The following is an 18,918-nucleotide window of genomic DNA, read 5'->3' as shown; positions in this document are numbered from 1 at the left end:
AAAACCAAAACATGTATCTGTTAACATGATCAATCATTTACTTTTATATATTTACATTCAACGTGTAAATTAGTTGCATGGACAGGAAAATTTATTTCTAATTTAGTGTCAGTTAATAATTTATGTTTACTGATTTTTTTTCCTTTACCATGTAATTTACACAGTCAGACAAATTTGGTATGCTCTACTTATACTGTTAAGTCTTGATTGTACCAAATCATTTAATGAATTATTAAATAGTTCTGTGCTTATTATTGTCAGCATGAACAAATCATAACTTTATGGTACATGTGCACATATAATTTTGGGGTACATGCATGTACACCACCCCCTATCAATGTCACAGTGATTTTACATTTTTCTGGAACATAATTACATAAATTCAATGAAGATTTTTTTTTTTATCAACATACATGATCAATAATACTTTTTCAATTACTTTTGATTACTCTTATTAATTCAACGTAGTTTTTGGTGATGCACACATTATATGAAATAATTAGTGTTGTTTGTATTATAATTAAGATATAAGAATGTTTTGATTCATTTACCTTCATGATTTTCCACCCCCACTCAAAATATAAATCATTAAATTGGTTCACATAAGTAATCAGTTGCTCACTCTGTTATTCACATTGCCCTGCAGATTTTTAGAATTTGATATTTGATCTAATGTATTGAAAATTTACTAGAGCTCCCTGATGATTAATAATTATTGAGAGAGAGAGAGAGAGAGAGAGAGAGAGAGAGAGAGAGAGAGAGAAAAAAGAGGGGAGAAAAAAGGAAGAAGAAAAAACTGATGTTCATTTTTAACCGGGTTTTCCAACGGAAAAATCCGGTTATTAAAATGGTGAAAATGGCGGGCGGATGGGCGGGCGGCTGCCAAAAGGGTACCCTCATTGTACGGATAACTCCTCCAGTTTTCAAGATAGGAAGTTGTTCTTTTGCAGATCAATTGTACATATATCAGAGGTGTGCATATTGCTAGGATTTTGATTTCCGATAATTTATTGAAAAAATACCAGCTTTTGAACTTAGTCATTTTTTGGCAAAATATTGCATATAGGGAACCCTCATTGTACGGATAACTCCTCCTACAGTTCTCAAGATAGGAAGTTGTTCTTTTGCAGATCAATTGTACATATATCAGAGGTGTGCATATTGCTAGGATTTTGATTTCTGATAAATTATTGAAAAAATACCAGCTTTTGAACTTAGTCATTTTTTGGCAAAATGTTGCATATACATGTAGGGTACTCCATTTCACTGGATAAGGGTTGACATGGATTATGGATACAGTTTACATAAAAGAAAACCCGGTTTGCTGTCACATTGACAGCTTCACTTGTTTTAGATTACGGTAATACATTTTAAGTAATTGTGCCTAGCCTCATGTATATATATGGTCGTGATTGTTGAAATTATTGAGACATAAAACTTAACAATGGATGGATTTATTTAGAGAATAAGATATCATGTATTCAGATAGAACAAGAAAAAAAGCCAAACTAAAATATTGTTTTTTTTGGAATTGTCTCTCGCCTAATTCAAATACCCTCTGGTGACAACATTTTATTAGCAAAAAGAATAGAATTTACTTTTTTCTAGTTTTTTTTTAATCATACAAATGAATGTTTACATAGCTACAAGATCATTCAGAATTTTATTTTTTAACAATTTTTAAAAGGTTGAACTTCTAGTTTGAGAAAAAAAAACAATTCCCTCCCTCCTCCCTGGGTCTGAAAATTCCCAGGTGGTATTTCAGAACAATTTTTTTTTTAAAGGATGGCCTATTTAACAAGTGTTTGAGTTTTTAACACATGTAACATGAAACAGTTAAATGATAATACTTATAATGCATTAAACTGATAAATTTAATGAACTTTCAAAATAATATGTCTGTATCACCATCATGTTTTATTTAGATACCATAGTGTATTTGATATTTTGAAGCTAAGTTGTTCTAAATAATGCAGACAGTGTATGTGTGAGTTACTATCCTTGTCCAAGTCCTGATTTACAATGGAAACACAGTATTACATTGCTTCTTATCCTTACACAAGAATCAGTGTATTGAAATGGTGTTTATAACAAAAGCTATAGTGGCTATAAAGCAGAGGGGGGAGGTTGAGAAGTCTAAATCTTGTGTTAAATTTGGGTGATCTTCAGAAAGGTACTTCTAAAAACTATTGATTGGACAGACATCTTAATTTTGGTGTTAAAGGGCATTTTTCACAGTGAAATAAGTATAGAATGTAGATTTCATTAAAAAAAAATTTGGTTCAGAATATCTTTTATTTAAAGGATATTACTGGTACTAAGGGCCCAGCTCCGCAGGCGCCCTATAGTAATCAGTCCATCCCTCCATCTGTATATCTCTCCCAGGGTTGCAAATAACATTTTCAAACCCAGGGGCCATGTGGGCTCCCAACTTTTCAATTTATACAAGCCCACTGTAATTTATAGGCCCCCACTAATATTCACAATGAAGTTAGTTTATAATATTAAAATATATACAAGTAAAATACAGGAATTGTTAAGCGCCATTATTGATTTGAAATAGATCCAATTTATTAAATTTAATTCTTTTTGTATTTATACATTTGTCAGCTAAATGACAAATAAAATTAGTCTGTGTATTTCTGTGTATTTTGAAGGTAATTGCCACTAATTGGGCCAACCATTTGACCCAGTTACAACCATTATGATAATATATAAAGATTTAAAGATAACTGTAAAGAAACGGTTTTATGATTATTTTAGCATTAGTTTGGCAGAGTTATTAACTGATTACAAGTTATCAACTAATTGTAACATCAACACATGTACATAAAGTAATAAACATCGGTTGCACAATATGTGGTTGCATCACCCGTATTTATAACCCCTGAAGATATGACAATTTATTAATTACAACAGGAGTTAACTGGGGCTGTAAGAACTTCTTCAGAATTAATTAAACGATTGTTAACTCATAAATCAGGGCGACTTTAAATTCTCTTTTGGAGGAAATTCTGGTGAAGTTACGGATCAAAAGGCTACTATTTCATCAAAGTTGGTCCTTGATTGCCCAAAAAATTTATACTCGCTGTGTGGGCAACTAAATCTTTGAGAATAAGTTGCTCACAGTAAAAATTACTTGCATTATCCAGTGTGCGAGCGGTTATTTGCAACCCTGTGACACCATCCAATATATATTGTCCATACCATGTCTTCTATCCCCTTGGCCCAATCTGGTTCATACTACACCCACCGAGTGGCTTTAGGTAAAGGGTGTGCAGTGACCTTGTACCATGTTTTTAGGTCGAATGTGAAGGTCATAGCAGAATTATATGAAAAATTCTTGTCCGGAACATATCTTCTCCCCCTTATGTCTAATATGTCTGTAGTGTTATTATAGTTTAATATAACATTATGAGATAAATGCTTTGTATATTTTGTCTGTACTGTATCTTACATATTTATTTTTTTTTATTTTTACTTAGATGATGCATCCAAAAAGTGGGCACTTGTCCTCTTCGATTGGGATGGATGCACTGCCATCATCGAATCAAAACGACTGGTTGGGAAAGAAGACAGAAAAGTTGGGAGCAAGTTCAAGCTGTCGTTTGATGGGAGACTTCATGAAGTAGAGATTCTTGGCTTTGGATGTAAGTGTATAATAAACTGCACTGTTACATGTTAAATTTGAAAATCTACAAAAAGTGTTCATACATGAATTACCGGTACTTGCATGTGTAAATGTACTGAATTGATTCATGAATTACTTGTATGTGTAAATGAACATGTAGTATACAACTACTGGTACACATTTTTAAGGGGCAGTATTTTAAGCTATGTGTCATTAAATGTTTGTCGCATTAATGAATTAGGTTTCAGAGGATCAAAATGAGTACTATATGTGAACAAAATTGAATTGATAAAAAATCTTTTTGCAATGAATAGGATTCTGAAGTTCATCATAGAGATTTATATGATTTGGTTTTAATTAGGGGAGGCAATTGATTGAATAATTGCTAAGCAATTAATCGCAATTCATTCTAGCAGATAAGCCAGCTTTTTTAAAGAATATACACTGTCACATACATGTACACTGAAATGACTTTATTATTAGGTGATATAAAATTAATATTTAGATTCTCATCCTGATTTGCCAAAAATATGGTGCAGATGGGCGGATGTTATTTTTTTTTAAAAAAACACCTTTATCACCGTTCATGTTCTAAAAATAAGCTTGTTAATAAGTTGTCATTGCTAATGTGAGTTTATAAACCCATTTGTAATCTTTAAATTCCATTTTATTTTGACTTAACTGTTTTAAAATGTATGAAGACATTTGTATCCTTATGAATTTTTTGTACAATGAGCACAACTTTTTTTTCATTTTTTTTTTCACACAATTTCTTTTTTCAAAATAAAATAAAATAATTAATAATGATTTTTTTGGAAGAAAATAAAATATGACTGCGTACAAAAGGTGACTGGTTAATAGAGGTGACCACTTTAGCAGTATAGACTGTAAATTGATTTAACTAAGGTACTTTACTACACCCAGACTTATACTTTTTAAGACACTACGTCACAAGATGGCGAATTAAATATTTTATTAAACTGTGTATATCGTTCAATTTGGTTGTATACCGTCGTAGCTCAGTGGCTAAAGTATTGGGCTTCTGAACCGCAGATCATGAGTTCAAATCCGCCTGGACCTTTTGTTCATGTTTACTGCTGATTTGAGAAAATATTTCAAGGTATAGTGAGCCACCTTAAAGGGAAAAAAACCTCATCGAACTTAGGTCAATAATGATAATAGCTTTAAAGGGACATATCAGTGGTAGTAACTAGTAACATCATTAAATTCCCTGAAAGTTAAAAAAAATTTAACAATTGAAATTATTACTCCTTTTGAAGATGGGCTGCAGATGAGCAAAATAAATTGATTCATGTGCATCAGACATGTAAATAATTGCTAAATATGCCACTGTCTTTAATTGTGATCTTTATAAAAGAATTATTAAAAGCAACCTGATGATTTTTTAGTTCATTATTCCTATTTTATATAAACAGATGAAGACCACCATCTGCATGCCAAAGACAACCAGTGGGACAGATCGACCCGAGCCAAAGCTATTGCTGCAGTTAGAGATGCACGGGAATTGACAAGAAGAGGGAAATATGGTGGTTACCTGGATATACACGACTCTGATAATTCAGATGAGGATGAGGTATTTATAAAAACTCCGTTTTCATATGTAAATAGTGTTAATTAATAAATCAGAAACAAGAAGAAAAAATATAATAGTGCGCACAAATTTATTAATAAACCGCTTAAAATTTTTGGCTACAAAAAATTACAATTTTATTATTTAATTTCTTGCGGATGTCAGACGAACAAGAAATTGTACTGGTGTTTCCTTACTTGTGTATTATTGACATTCAAATAAAAAAGTGTCAGATAATACATAAGGTATTTTGCAGTCAAAATTTAATTTAAATATAGAAAGACTGAAACGTTTACTGGTAACATGATCAAATCATCTTCTAAGAGATTTATACATCATTAGAATTGGTTGCATTAATCTTAATTGGTATAATTCCAACTTTGTTGAAATATTTTTTATGTCAAATATAAATAAACAGGCATTGTTTACAAACTGTTACTCAAATTGTAGGAGGCTATATTCAGTCCAGATACGTCTCATCTAAGGACAAGAGCAAACCCTAATTGCAGGAAAACCACTTCAAAGAAACAGCCACAAAAGGTAAATAAATATTTATGTATTATTTTTTTGGTATGTTGAAAATGCAACCACCCATTCCACTCACAATACTTTTAAAAGAGTTAAAACATTTTGAATATTTGCTAAAGATACTCAGTTCATACTAATAGAATTCCAGTTTGCTGTCACATTGACAATTTTTCTTTTGTTTTTATATACTGGCAATTAAGACATCAATGAAATAAAAATTATTAAAAGGTTTACTATCTAATCAAAGTTAGACTTGTAGAAAAGCTCCTTTATGGTACTGTATGCCATTAATACTAATTCTTACAACATATTGTGTACTCATCTCAGAGTTGCCTTATAAATTGCCAATGAGATCACTTCTTAAAATCTTCAGTGGTAGTTTCGACATTTGTTTACTTTTTGCAGATGAGGTGTCTTGTGTGGCAAACAGAGTCATCAAAAAGTTTATGTGTTAATTCTTAGTTTTTGGCAAAAACTTTAATTAGCAATAGATAGAAAACTGAACATTACAGGTGTAAGTGTTAAAGCAATCGAGCTATTTAGGCTTTTATTATTAAAAGGTCACTCTGAGATGACCCCTATGGGATGTTTTTAGATCTTGTTTTTAGTAGTGGAGCTGTTGAACAAGTCTAGTTTTGATTAAATTGTTAAGGGGTTACAAACATAAAATTTGACACTTTTTGTGATATTTACATTATTCTTTCAGACAAGTACCCCTTCAACACAACAGCAGGCACAGCAAAGACCCCAAGAGACACAGAGACAGCACATTGAGGTACACATTTAAATAAAACTGGGAAGTTTTGTAATTTTGCAGAAATTATAAATTTATTAAAATTGCTATAAAAATTGAAATATTTATTTTAAATCATACTCATTACAAGCTACTTACATTTGAATTAAGAAAAATGAGACTTAAAAAAAAAAGATAAATTTAAACAGGAATATATAACATAAATCATTAATGTTTGAAAGTTATTTTTTATTAAATGTGAAGTTTCACTCCTGTTGGGGTAAATAAATAGGCCAAAAGGCCTAACTTTATCATTGTATTTATAACTTAATTAATTTTTTTCTCTAACTTCTTTAGGGCACAAATGGACGTTCAGTCACCATTCTGTATGAAGGATCAGGGGACTATGAAGGTCATTCTAGTCCAAAAAGACAGCCCTGTTCGTTCGAGGACTTAACATCAGATCAAGTGGACATCATCCTTAACCAAGTAGAATCTGCACAAAAGAACTTAATCAGCACCATGACAATGACTGATGACATCGTTATTGTTCAGAGTGAGGAGGATATAGCATCACTGTGCAAAGACTGCAATGGAACCCACCATTCTCAGACATCCGTTCAGACACAGCTCAAGGACATCAAGTCTTCTCAAAAAGCCCTGGAGAAGAAAGTGGACAGTCTTCTAGAAATATTGACCACATTTGTGAAAAAGCAGGAGACCTGTGTAACCATTGATCTGAATACATCAAGCTTTGTTATTGAACCTGAATCTACACCACCTTCTAAAGTGACCAAGGCTTTGAACAATATTCTTACCACCAGTGTTATGAGCACTACTGCACAAGACACTTCCGCTGCTAAAATTCCTTTCAACACTTCGATCCTGGACAACACCTGTGACACTTCAACCACCCGTAACAACTTGACGACAGGCAGGACTACAATGACAGGCAACATCCTGACCACTTTGAGGGCATCAACCTCTAGCAAGAATTCGATTGACAGCACCACAGGCAACAATTCAACGAGCAACACCCAGACCACAAGCAAGACACTGAGGGGCAGCACTCCATCCACAGGCAACTTGACTGGCCGCACCCTTTCAACAGACAACTCGATGGGCAGCACTCCATCCACAGACAACTCGACTGGCTGCACCCTTTCAACAGACAACTCGATGGGCAGCACTCCATCAACAGACAACTCGACAGGCCGCACCCTTTCAACAGACAACTCGATGGGCAGCACTCCATCCACAGTCAACTCGACAGGCCCCACCCTTTCAACAGACAACTCGATGGGCAGCACTCCATCCACAGGCAACTTGACAGGCCGCACCCTTTCAACAGACAACTCGATGGGCAGCACTCCATCCACAGACAACTCGACTGGCCGCACCCTTTCAACAGACAACTCGATGAGCAGCACTCCATCCACAGGCAACTCGACAGGCCGCACCCTTTCAACAGACAACTCGATGGGCAGCATCCAAATGTCAGGCAATACCTCGACTACCAACACCCCTTTGACAGGTCACAACTCATTGGGCAACACCTTGATTGGCAGCACTCCAAGCATGTTCATAACCTCAAGCATGGTTGGCACCTCAACACCAGTGACATCTTTTGAAACAACTTCCAGAGAAGAACCTAGAGTTTTGTTGATGGATGCCTCAAATGATGAGTTGCCACCACCTGTGTGTGAAACAATTGCCGAACTTGTGTTAGTTGAGGAAAATGAAGAAAATGTTGCCCCATCATTGGAAAGTAGGTTTGCCAACCAGATGAAGAAGCCTCGACTGCAGCGAATGAAACGATTTCCAAGTCCTTGCAAGGCTAATGCCATTACAACTTATATAAGAAGCAGTGAGGATGTCGAGCCTGGAAACTACGAGATTCTTGTTTGCCCAGATGTACTAATGGAAATCAAAGATCGTTCTTGTTCTGATGGAAACTTTTTGTTGAACACAGCAAGAAGAATTTTCAAGGAGGAAGAGCTGGAAGGAAAGAATTATTCTGGAAGGAAAGGGAGGCCTGGGATTTCGCCTAGACGAAAACATGCTCTTCAACATGCGTTTGCAGAACACTGTTCGTCGAACATTGATGACTTCAAGCGGGCAGTGATTGCTTTGAACTCAGGAATTAGAGGAATGGCATTCAAGTAGTTCATGGATTTGTGAAAAGTGTAAAAAACAAATTACATTTCACCAAATGTATTATACATGTTTTTTTTAAAATGTACACTTAGTCTAGTGATAAACATGATGATACACATGTATTTATGACTTTAGATGCCTATGATATAATGATTTTAAATGTCATTACATTTATGCAATTAAATCACAGTTATAAGGATAACATTTTGAATCTGTTGTCATAATAAATTCTCTTCCAGCATTTCTCTTGTTCTTCAATGCATATTAGCTATGAATTTATCAACCTCATTTAATATATTAGAATTTAAACTTATCAAGTTCCGGGTGCACGTTTGATATCTAACAAGTCCTCTGTGAGAAAAATTTCTTGCCATTCAGAACAATTAGGGTGACAAATGATAGTCACAGATGATGAATTGAGAAATATCTGTATTAAATGAATAACCCATCTGATGCATGATCATACATGTATAATCTGTTAAGAATACAGTATTTTGTAAAACAATGGTTGCTTGGTTTCTCTCAAGTTACATTTAGTATTTATTATGTGGGTTAGGAGGAAAATTGAAATCTCATTAAGCATGTTAAGGTACTTCACTACACCGAGACTTGTACTTTTTTAGACACTACGTCAAAAGATGGCGATTTAAATGTTTTGTTAAACTAACTGTATCAATCGATTCAGATGTGTATCGTCTTAGCTCAGTGGTTAAAGTATCAGGCTTGTGAACCGCAGGTCATGAGTTCGAATCCACCTGGGGCTTTTGTTTATGCTTACTGAATGAAATTTTTTAAAGTACCATTTTTATCTAAAATTGAACATTTTTTCGCCTATTTGATAAATATACTTCTTGTCCATCATGCTTTCTATCATAATCAAGTAATTTTTTGCTGATATGAGAAACTATTTCAAGGTGTAGTGAGGCACCATAAGAGATGTGTTATCAATATTAATGCTGTGAACTTCATTAATGGTAACCGCTTCAAGAGGGCACAGAGACATCTTTCATTAAATGTGGCATGAAATTACCATGAGGCTGTTCAAAGATAATTCTATGTTTTGTCACTCCTACAAATCCCTTTTCAAGTTTGAATTTTCGGTTTGCAGCTTAAATACTGCAATCTGTAGAAATGTAGATGTATAGAGCAAATCATTAAAGCTGACAGAAAAAAAATCATTAATGGGGTGGCCTTGAATCTTGAAAACTTGCTGTATTTGTTTCAATGAAAAAATTAATAATCATTATGAAAATCTCTTCCTTATTTATTTGCATATAAACATGGTTAAAGCCAAAAAGTTCAGGGTTCATTACCAAGCTATGCATGACTATTTTGAATTTTTCTTTTAATCACATAGAAAACGCAACTAATTGCATACAAATAGAGCCATGGTACATATTTTACATTAATGTTAAAAATTCAAACAGAAAAGAATCATGTAAAATAAAATGTTTTTACAATTTTACTTAGTGAAAATCTTCATATTGCGGAGATAGAATTATTTTAAAAAAAATGGAAGACATTAAAGTTGTGTCTGACCTTAATATATGTATAAACATCCCCCGTTTAGGTTTAGTATTTTGAAGTAGACGCTAAGCACAGAAATAACTTTGAGCAGCCACATTTAAGAAAAAACTTAAAAAAGAAAGAAAACTCAAAATCAAATAACGTAAGCATTTTTATATATACATACTATAAGAGAAGAATATATATGAAAGGTTAGACTTTGCATGGTGATATCATCAGCTCAATACATACAAAAGAATTTGAATATTGTACACATTAATTCAATATGCCTGCAGTGTCTTTATCAAAACAAAGAATCCTCTCCTGATGGACATGTTCACTCAAGTTCATAATCATGTGAAGAACAGCACATCTAATACCCTGACTGTTCCCCACTGTTCAAAACAACTGCTGGGATCACCTTGTGAATATGGTCAATGAATTTCTGGCAGCCATCAGCGGAAAGGCCATTCCAGAAATCTCTGATCCCAGCAACAAGTTCTTCCTTCTTCTTTGGTTTCACAGTCTTTGTGAGATATAGTTTCATAGCTGCCCACACGTTTTCAATTGGGTTAATATCTGGTGACGAAGCTGGTGTTTTCATGATCTTGTCCAAGAGATTCTTCTGTTGCATCCACTCCTTTGTTGACTTGGACACATGTTTGCTGTCATTATCCTAAAATATATGGCATAAAAATAATTTTTTTCATAATAGTGTTGTGAAATCAAGAAGAGAAATTATACAAGTACTAAATGGTTTTACATTAAAGACATTTGCAATTGTTTTGTAAAATTGAATTTCCTGATAGATTCTAAATCCATTTGGAAATTTCTTCTCTGCAAAAGGGATTAGGTTCTTTTCCCTTGGTATATGACAGAATCCATTGTCCCTGTAAACATGCATATGTCTGTTCTCCCTTCGTAGGAAATACCTCCCCAAACGTGTACCTTAATGGATATAATTTACAGTATTAATAATTTTGTTTAATAAATGCAGTTTTATAAATATTTATATCTGTTACAGCTTTACAATAGATTAAATCATTTACAAATATATACATGTATATAACAATAAAACATGCATACATGACGTTTCATAAATCTCTTCAGTGTGACTTGATTACATCAAAACTGGTTTTTCTAAAAAATGACCCAAACTTTTTTTGACAAGCATATTTGCAACACTGAATTTTTTTTTACCTTGTAAGCATGTTTAGGACGACTCCTTCTAGATGTTTTCTTCTGTATCTCCGAGGATTTTTGAAAAAAGTGGAGTCTCCCGGCTGAGCACATTTCTACTGTTGTTTCATCGGTGAATATCACATTCTTGAAGTCTTCTTTGTCTTCAACAGCTTTCAAACACCACTGCAATCTCTCCTGTTCGTAAAATGCAGGATTAGAAATTAATGTAAATCAAACTAACATTTGAATATGTAAAAACAACATAATTAATAGGTCATGTACAATCACTTTATTTAGCTACATAGCTTGCATTACCTACATATCTTTATTTACCTACCTTAAGTAAGTTTATTTAGTTACCCAATCATACTTTTTTCTTAAATGGGCATTCGTACAAAAGAGTCACACTTAGGTGCAGCAGTAACTTTCAACTTAGAACTGTCATCTGAAAACCAGTCACGAAAAGATCATTATTGAAAATAATGCTATTTCACGAAATTGCTGTTAAGGCCACATTTTCTTCTTAATCAGACCCTGTGCGTTCATAAACTTCCTCTTCTATTTTTGATTTATTTCTCATATTTTAAATAGTTTTAATATATAAATCAGAAACAAGCTGGAAAAATATAACTGTCTGCACAATGTACTGCCTACAAATTTTCATTACAATTAAAAATAATTTTATTATACATGTATAATCGCTCGCCCGCTCATACTTTTTTTCATTGGATGTCAGAAATTAAGTTGGTGTGGCCGAAAGTTCTGAAAGTTTTGAGGCTATGTATAACAGTCTACGTGTTACCAAACAGCTACATCTAAATGGAATAACAAAGTGATTGGTAATCATTCGATCAACACAATGTGAAGTTATCACACTAAACCATGGCTCATTGCACACAAGTGTCATACAGTTACCGTAGTTGTTACCCAAACAATAGATTGAAATGCATATTTTGCTTAAAACTGCTCAAGATCAGCATGTTTTGACTGTTTTTGCTAAAGCTACACGGTACATGTACAAATATTGGTTAACAGTTTCCTGTTAAACTAACAAAAAACAATTTAATCTCTAAAAGGTGGCTAAATAAACCCACAGCATTTCAGGTAGGTAAACATGGTAAATGAAGCTATGTAAAGTTGCTAAATCTGGTGATTGTACTTGACCTAATAAAAGCAGTTGTTGATCAAAATTCTAATCTTCTTTGATTAGTGAACAACTATAATTTACAAACTAACAAAAATACACAGGAATTTTTACATTAAAGTTTCATATACTGCAAACACACGTGTGCATTTCATAAATTAAAGAATTCGCACCCGCACACATTACAGGAATACTTGTATACATGTAACATCATATGAAATACCGGCGAACATTTACATACCCTCACGTTTTTCCTACTAATGAGCTGACATGTCCTATTTCCAGTTTTGGCTTGCCATCCTAGGTCTTTCCTCACTTTCGAGATAAGCGCAGGTGACACGTCTAAACCAACACTGTCCTTCAGTTTCTCTCGCATCTCACCACAAGTCAGTTCATCGTTTTCCATTTGCCACATCTGAATAAGGTCTTTGTGAATTTCCTTCAGTTTCGTCTGGCCGATACCGGGCACTCTTGTTTTCCTCACAAGTGTCTGATCGCGATCCCACTTCTTCAGGAACATGTAAATCCCCTGTCTACTCACTTTCACACCGTATCTCAAACAAAGAACACTTCGAATCTTCCCCAGACTTCTTTCTTCTTTCCTAATTGCTAAAATCCTTCTCTTTGTTTCCACTGACAATCGTGCACCTCTCTGTTCCGCCATTTTCAACTTTTTGTAAAATTTAGGATTGATTTCAACGAAACGAAAAACGATTTTTTTGTAAATTCTCACGTGTATATGCATCAACAATATAAATTTGATGGATATGTAAATATACGTTGCTATTTTTAACAAAAAAAAAACAGTTTAAAATAAAAAATGTCTCATTTTTTAATTTTGTTTGCCTTTTTGATAAAACAAAAATTTGGAACTCTTCATACAAAGGAGGCGCGTTTCTTCAAATCTCATACCATACCATAGCATAGCATACCATACCATACCATAACTATCTCTTTTAAATTTCTCATAGCATAGCATACAAATCTCATAGCATAGCATATAAATCTCATAGCATAGCATACAAATCCCATACCATATCATAGCATAAAATTGTAAAAGATATGCATGAACTGACTGTAACATACAAAATGACAATAACAATGTCAACTATCTCAAAAGTCCATTAAACGAAATACAAATTCAAAGCAGAGCAACACGGACCCCTAAAGGTAAAGGTAGGATCAGGAAAAGTAACCTTAAGGATGTTGTTTACTCAGGGTTTGATTCCTTGGTTCCTTGGAAATCAAGAGAATGTCTGAAACCTGAGAACTTTGGAGATATCGTAGTAGCCGAACTACACCATTTCTCAGATGCAAGCACTATTGGATATGGCCATTGCTCATATTTTCGTCTTATAGATGACAAGCAACAAGCACATTGCTCTTTAGTTATGGCCAAATCCAGAGTCACGCCACTGAAGCCAGTTACTGTACCTCGTTTGGAACTTACTGCTGCTTTCGTTTCTGTTAATGTCAGCTCCCAACTTCTAGAAGAGCTCGAAATTAGCAATGTCATTGAATGGTTCTGGACAGATAGTACTGTTGTCCTTGGATACATTGCTAATGATTCTCGGCGTTTTCACGTTTTTGTCGCCAACAGACTTCAACAGATTCGTGACCACACGGAACCCTATCAGTTGAACTACATGAGTTCAGCAGAGAACCCAGCCGACATAGCATCACGTGGAATTACAGCTGCGGAGTTACGAAACGGCAATGGTTCAGAGGACCCAATTTTCAATGGGAGTCCAGTTTACCATTTTCTTGTCATCCTGTTAGCAAGCCAAGTATATCAGAGGTGTTTGAGACGAAGGTGGAACCTACTGAATACACGTCACTAATGGACTATTTAGAACGTTGTTCTGATTAGACTCGTGCCAAGAGACTCATAGCAAACTGTCTTCATTTCAAGACGTTGCTTAGAAAGATTCCTTGTCAGAAGGCAACAGATGCAGTGCCTTCAAAAGAGCAAGGATTGCCTGTAGCTTTGTTAGAGGAAGCAGAATTGGCTATTGTGCGATTAGTCCAGAATGAGGCTTTTAGTGATGAATTGAAAATTCTGAACAACAAGGGATGTGAAGATCTTAACAGAAAGAAGTCTGTTCGAAAAACATCCTCCATTTACCGACTTAATCCATTTCTGGATGATAATGATGTTTTACGAGTTGGGGGTCGTTTGCAGAAGGGAAAATTTACGTCTTATGTTAAGCACCCAATCATTCTACCAAGGAAGTCGCATGTTACAAGGCTTATCATCAGGCACCTTCATGAACGCAGCAGACACAAAGGAGGAAGTATCATAAACAATGAGATAAGATCAAATGGTTATTGGATTATTGGCTGTACCTCTGCTGTGTACAGTCTCATTTCAAGATGCGTAAAATGTCGTAAACGTCTCGGTCAAACACTGGATCAGAAAATGAGCGACCTACCTGCTGACAGATTTGCAGCCGAGGCACCCTTTACGTTCAGTGGGGTAGACTTCTTCGGACCATTCTACATCAAAGAAGGGAGAAAAGAATTGAAGAGATATGAAGTTCTGTTCACATGTATGTCTTTAAGAGCGGTGCATCTAGAGACCACAAACTCTCGCGACACCAGTTCATTTATCAATGCTCTGCGCAGATTTCTGTCGATGCGTGGACCAGTAAAACAACTGAGATCAGATAGAGGTACTAAAGTTTTTGGGGCTGAGAGAGAACTCAGAGAATCTCTAGAGGAACAAGATGACAGTCGCCTGAAGCAGTTTCTAACAGCAGAAGGATGTGATTATATCAGTTTCAAAATGAACATTCCGTTAGCGAGTCATATGGGCGGAGTTTGGGAAAGGCAGATCAGGACAGTTCGCAATGTGCTTTCTTCCCTCTTGCAGGACTTTGGATCTCAGTTGGATGTTGAGGGTCTTAGAACCCTTTTCTGCGAAGCTATGGCTATTGTCAACAGTCGTCCACTTACCATCTCGAACTTGCATGATCCGTTTGCCCCTGAACCAATCACACCTAACTACCTTCTGACCATAAGTCTAAGGTTGTCTTACCACCACCTGGTGAGTTCTAGACGCCAGACTTGTCTTGCCGTAGGAGATGGCGCCGCATACAATACTTTGCCAATGAATTCTGGATACGTTGGAGAAAGGAAAATGTTCAGATTCTTCAGACGCGTACAAAGTGGTCGTCAAAAAGAAGGAATATGCAAATAGGAGATGTCGTGTTAGTGAAGGATGATAACTTGCCCCGGAATCGGTGGCATCTTGGTCGTGTCATAGATACATATGCAAGCGAGGATGGGTTGGTCCGTAATGTTACATTAGCTATCGGAGACAGCAATCTGGACAAGAAAGGCAAGAGGAACGGTCAGCTTTAAACACTTGAAAGACCTGTTCACAAGTAAGTCTTGTTGTTGGAGAACGAGACAGGGGAAGACCCCACCGAGGAGCCATATTAGGAACCTATTTGAGTGTTTCTTTAAGGACATTGTATTAGTTGTGAGATTGTATATATGTTAAAATTAGTTATTCACTAATTTTGGGGAGCCATGTTAGACCCGTACAGGCTACCATAGGTAGAACTCTTTTGTCAAGTGAGGTAATTTTATATATTGCTACGTTATTCTGTTTATTTGGCGGTAAGCACATGGTGCAGTGAAGTCAGGAAAACCCTCATATATTACGAAAATAAGGCACAAGGAGGTAAATACATTTGTGTAAAGATCATTTGCTTATTCTAATATTAATTTTCAATACATGTATATTGAATTCTGTGTAATTGTTTACAGTTTCACGGTGAAGTTTGGTACTGTTCGTGAATCTGCGGCAGGAATACCCGTATTTTTGTTCTACGTTAAACTTCATCAGTCAAAACCAAGTCAACCTTTTTATCTCTACGGGAGGGTCGATCCATAACCGCACATATCTGCCGTAACAGCCATATTTCAGGCCAATTGCTCTTCAGACTTTGTTTTTTCAACTGTTGACAAGATTACAAAGTAAAAAATATTTCCCGAAAATCTTTGGCTGATTTATGATGACCGACATGATCCAAAATTGACAAAATTTGATCACGTGACCATTTTGGACAAGGAAAAATACGCATCTTTGAAACTGTCATTTATATTGTTTGGTGAATAAATATCCAGTGATTAGTAATCAGTAGAAGACTTTAATAAGACGCATGTACACAATTGTCTGTTTTCCTAATAATAAAGGCAAATTCCGACATAGATCTAAATAAACACTGAAATAAAAATAATAACTTCCTATGTATCCTTAAGTGCATACGTTCATTGGTGGTATTTGTCTAATACCGTAGTGCTTAACGTCCTTTCATAGTTAATTTTAATATATACATGTACATGAACCTTTAAAACTGTTAAATGATCATTGTTACAGTGAACGTTGCCTTACACAAGCCAGCATATCAACAGAATCCATGGAAACAGAATTACAGCATAGGTGATGCCAGTAATGCTGTCGATGGGCAGAAGTCAGACCTTAGTAGGAGTGGTGGTCAGTGTGTCCTTTCGGCTGGCCAAGAAACCGCCATATGGTGGGTCAACTTAACGAGCATTCACAGCATCCATTACATCACAGTCTACTATTTGACGGACAATAAACCATGGGGTAAGGATTTTCTTTTTCTCAAAATAATAACACCTTTGATGGGTTTTATTATGTAAGTAATTTATACTGCATCTAAATAGACTTCTTAAAAAAAAATCTGTTTCTTTTTTAAAGGAAAAAGCAACCAAAATATTAGGAAAAAAGTAAATTCCCTCTTAAAAGAAATATATTATATTGATATATTCAGTAGTATATTCTCACTATATAACTCTATATAGACAAATAGTCAATAATAGTAATATTAGCTCGTCCGAAAAATATTGACCGGTCGATATTTTTTTGATATTGACCGGCTAGGAATAATATCTAGAGAACAATCCCTCTATTTCAAATAATCGCCTCTTATTAGTTGATTCGTAAACGATGACGTAAATAACTCTTCGCGACTCGAAAACAAGGTGACGTCATAATAGACAGTCAGTCAAGGTAAGTAAACAACGGACGCGCAATGCGACGGTTTGCTATCATAACGGACAAAAGGATTTGCGAATTACTGTGAAGTAAAATCAGGTAGAACATCTGTATATTAATTCTTTCGGTCGGTGGAATATCACCAGTGACCGTTTGATGCTGAGGATATTTTGGAAATGAACTTTGCACAGAATTGAATTCGTGAATTCTTTGTTGAGCCGAGAAAATTATGGCGATCTGTTTTCAATTACTTTCTTGATTTTGGTTTGTTTCTTCATATAACAAAACAAATGTTGACTGTGTTTTCGGGCAACATTGATTATATTAGCCCCCTTGGGACGAAAATATTGCCCTCCGCGTCGGGCAATATTTCGTCCCTCGGGGGCTAATATAATCAATGTTGCCCTCAACCCCAGTCAATATTTGTATAATATAACATATCAACTATATTTTTTGATTTGCACAATACACTACGCAATATTGCTAACCTACCACTTACTATTTCTTTGATTGTTTTAGATCTGAACGCAATAAAAATAGATTGGTATCCCTGATTATGTGATTCACATACATGTATCAATATCGGGCGTGACCTCCATTTGCTCGGATAAATGCGATGTGTCTGTCTTGTCGCCTACTAGTCAGGCGGCGCTTTGAAATTCTTGCCAAGTTCCTCAAACTTCCGGTTTGTATAAATTTCCGGTACAACCTTGCAATTGACGTGTGGTGCTTATTGCACACTGTGGTTACCAAAAAAGACATTTCTTTTATTCGATAAGCATGCTGCATCATGTTTTATCAAATATACATTTATTTTTCCAAAAGGGCGTGAGCACGATTTCAGCATTTCTAAAGAACAGTTACTCTTCGGTTAACATTGTATCCATTTATCCGTTCGGGCATTAAAATGCCTTACTTATGATTAAGGTCAACTATTTAAACATTAAATTCATCTTTAAAAATTTTTAGGATGTAAATATAATTTCATTTTAAATGAAGCGTAAGAAATTTTGTCCAGTGTAAGTTATTTAGTGGCGGTAACTTGTATTTGCAGATGTATTGAATCTGCTTAAGAAAATTTCAAAAAAAAAGTTGTTTTGTTTTGTTTTGAACATATTTTATTGACTAAACAAAAAGATCAGAAACAAGTTCTAACAACTTACAAGCTCCTCTTAAATATAACAATAGTTGTCATGCATATGAATATAGAACAAAAGAAAATATAATATTGATATACACAAAGAAATATTATTTAAATCTCAAGGATTTGTCTATAAACTTTTGTACAGAAGCAAAAATGCTTTTGTTGATATGTAAAGGAAGGTTATTGTTGCCATATAAAAGTAAATCAGTATCAATATTGACTAAATCTAACGTAAACAATTGATCAAACATGAAAGTTAAGAAAATAAACCTA

General features: G+C 34.8%; 2 protein-coding genes across 4 annotated transcripts in view; one reads left to right on the top strand and one right to left on the bottom strand.

Annotated features, from left to right (window-relative positions):
* Positions 1-18,918, top strand: part of LOC105330583 (receptor-type tyrosine-protein phosphatase epsilon) — a 150,631-nt gene that overhangs the window by 108,852 nt on the left and 22,861 nt on the right. For 2 of the 3 annotated variants that reach the window (XM_066065881.1, XM_066065885.1), the window contains one exon: positions 16,860-17,090. The exons of the other annotated variant lie outside the window; for it this stretch is intronic. In XM_066065881.1, coding sequence (XP_065921953.1) covers positions 16,860-17,090 — 231 coding nt within the window. The remainder of the gene's footprint in view (positions 1-16,859; positions 17,091-18,918) is intronic. 3 annotated transcript variants of the gene reach the window in all.
* LOC136273494 (uncharacterized) lies at positions 10,996-13,192 on the bottom strand. The gene is made up of 3 exons (XM_066077976.1): positions 12,714-13,192; positions 11,347-11,523; positions 10,996-11,094 (listed from the first exon to the last, which is right to left on the bottom strand). The coding sequence occupies exons 1-3, from the start codon at positions 13,134-13,136 to the stop codon at positions 10,996-10,998; spliced, it is 699 nt and encodes a 232-aa protein (XP_065934048.1). The 5' UTR covers positions 13,137-13,192.

This window comes from Magallana gigas, chromosome 1 (genome assembly GCF_963853765.1).
Source record: "Magallana gigas chromosome 1, xbMagGiga1.1, whole genome shotgun sequence".
Classification (NCBI taxonomy): domain Eukaryota; kingdom Metazoa; phylum Mollusca; class Bivalvia; order Ostreida; family Ostreidae; genus Magallana; species Magallana gigas.
This window is presented reverse-complemented; position numbering and strand designations above follow the sequence as displayed.

Bases quoted from the DNA above. Each gene is read 5' to 3' on its own strand.
- LOC136273494 (XM_066077976.1), bottom strand. From the start codon at position 13,136: ATGGCGGAACAGAGAGGTGCACGATTGTCAGTGGAAACAAAGAGAAGG. The intron at 11,524-12,713 runs GTATGTAAATGT...TTTTACGAACAG, and splicing joins TTAGTAGGAAAAACGTGAGG to GAGAGATTGCAGTGGTGTTT. The intron at 11,095-11,346 runs GTAAAAAAAAAT...ATATCCATTAAG, and splicing joins GTCCTAAACATGCTTACAAG to GTACACGTTTGGGGAGGTAT.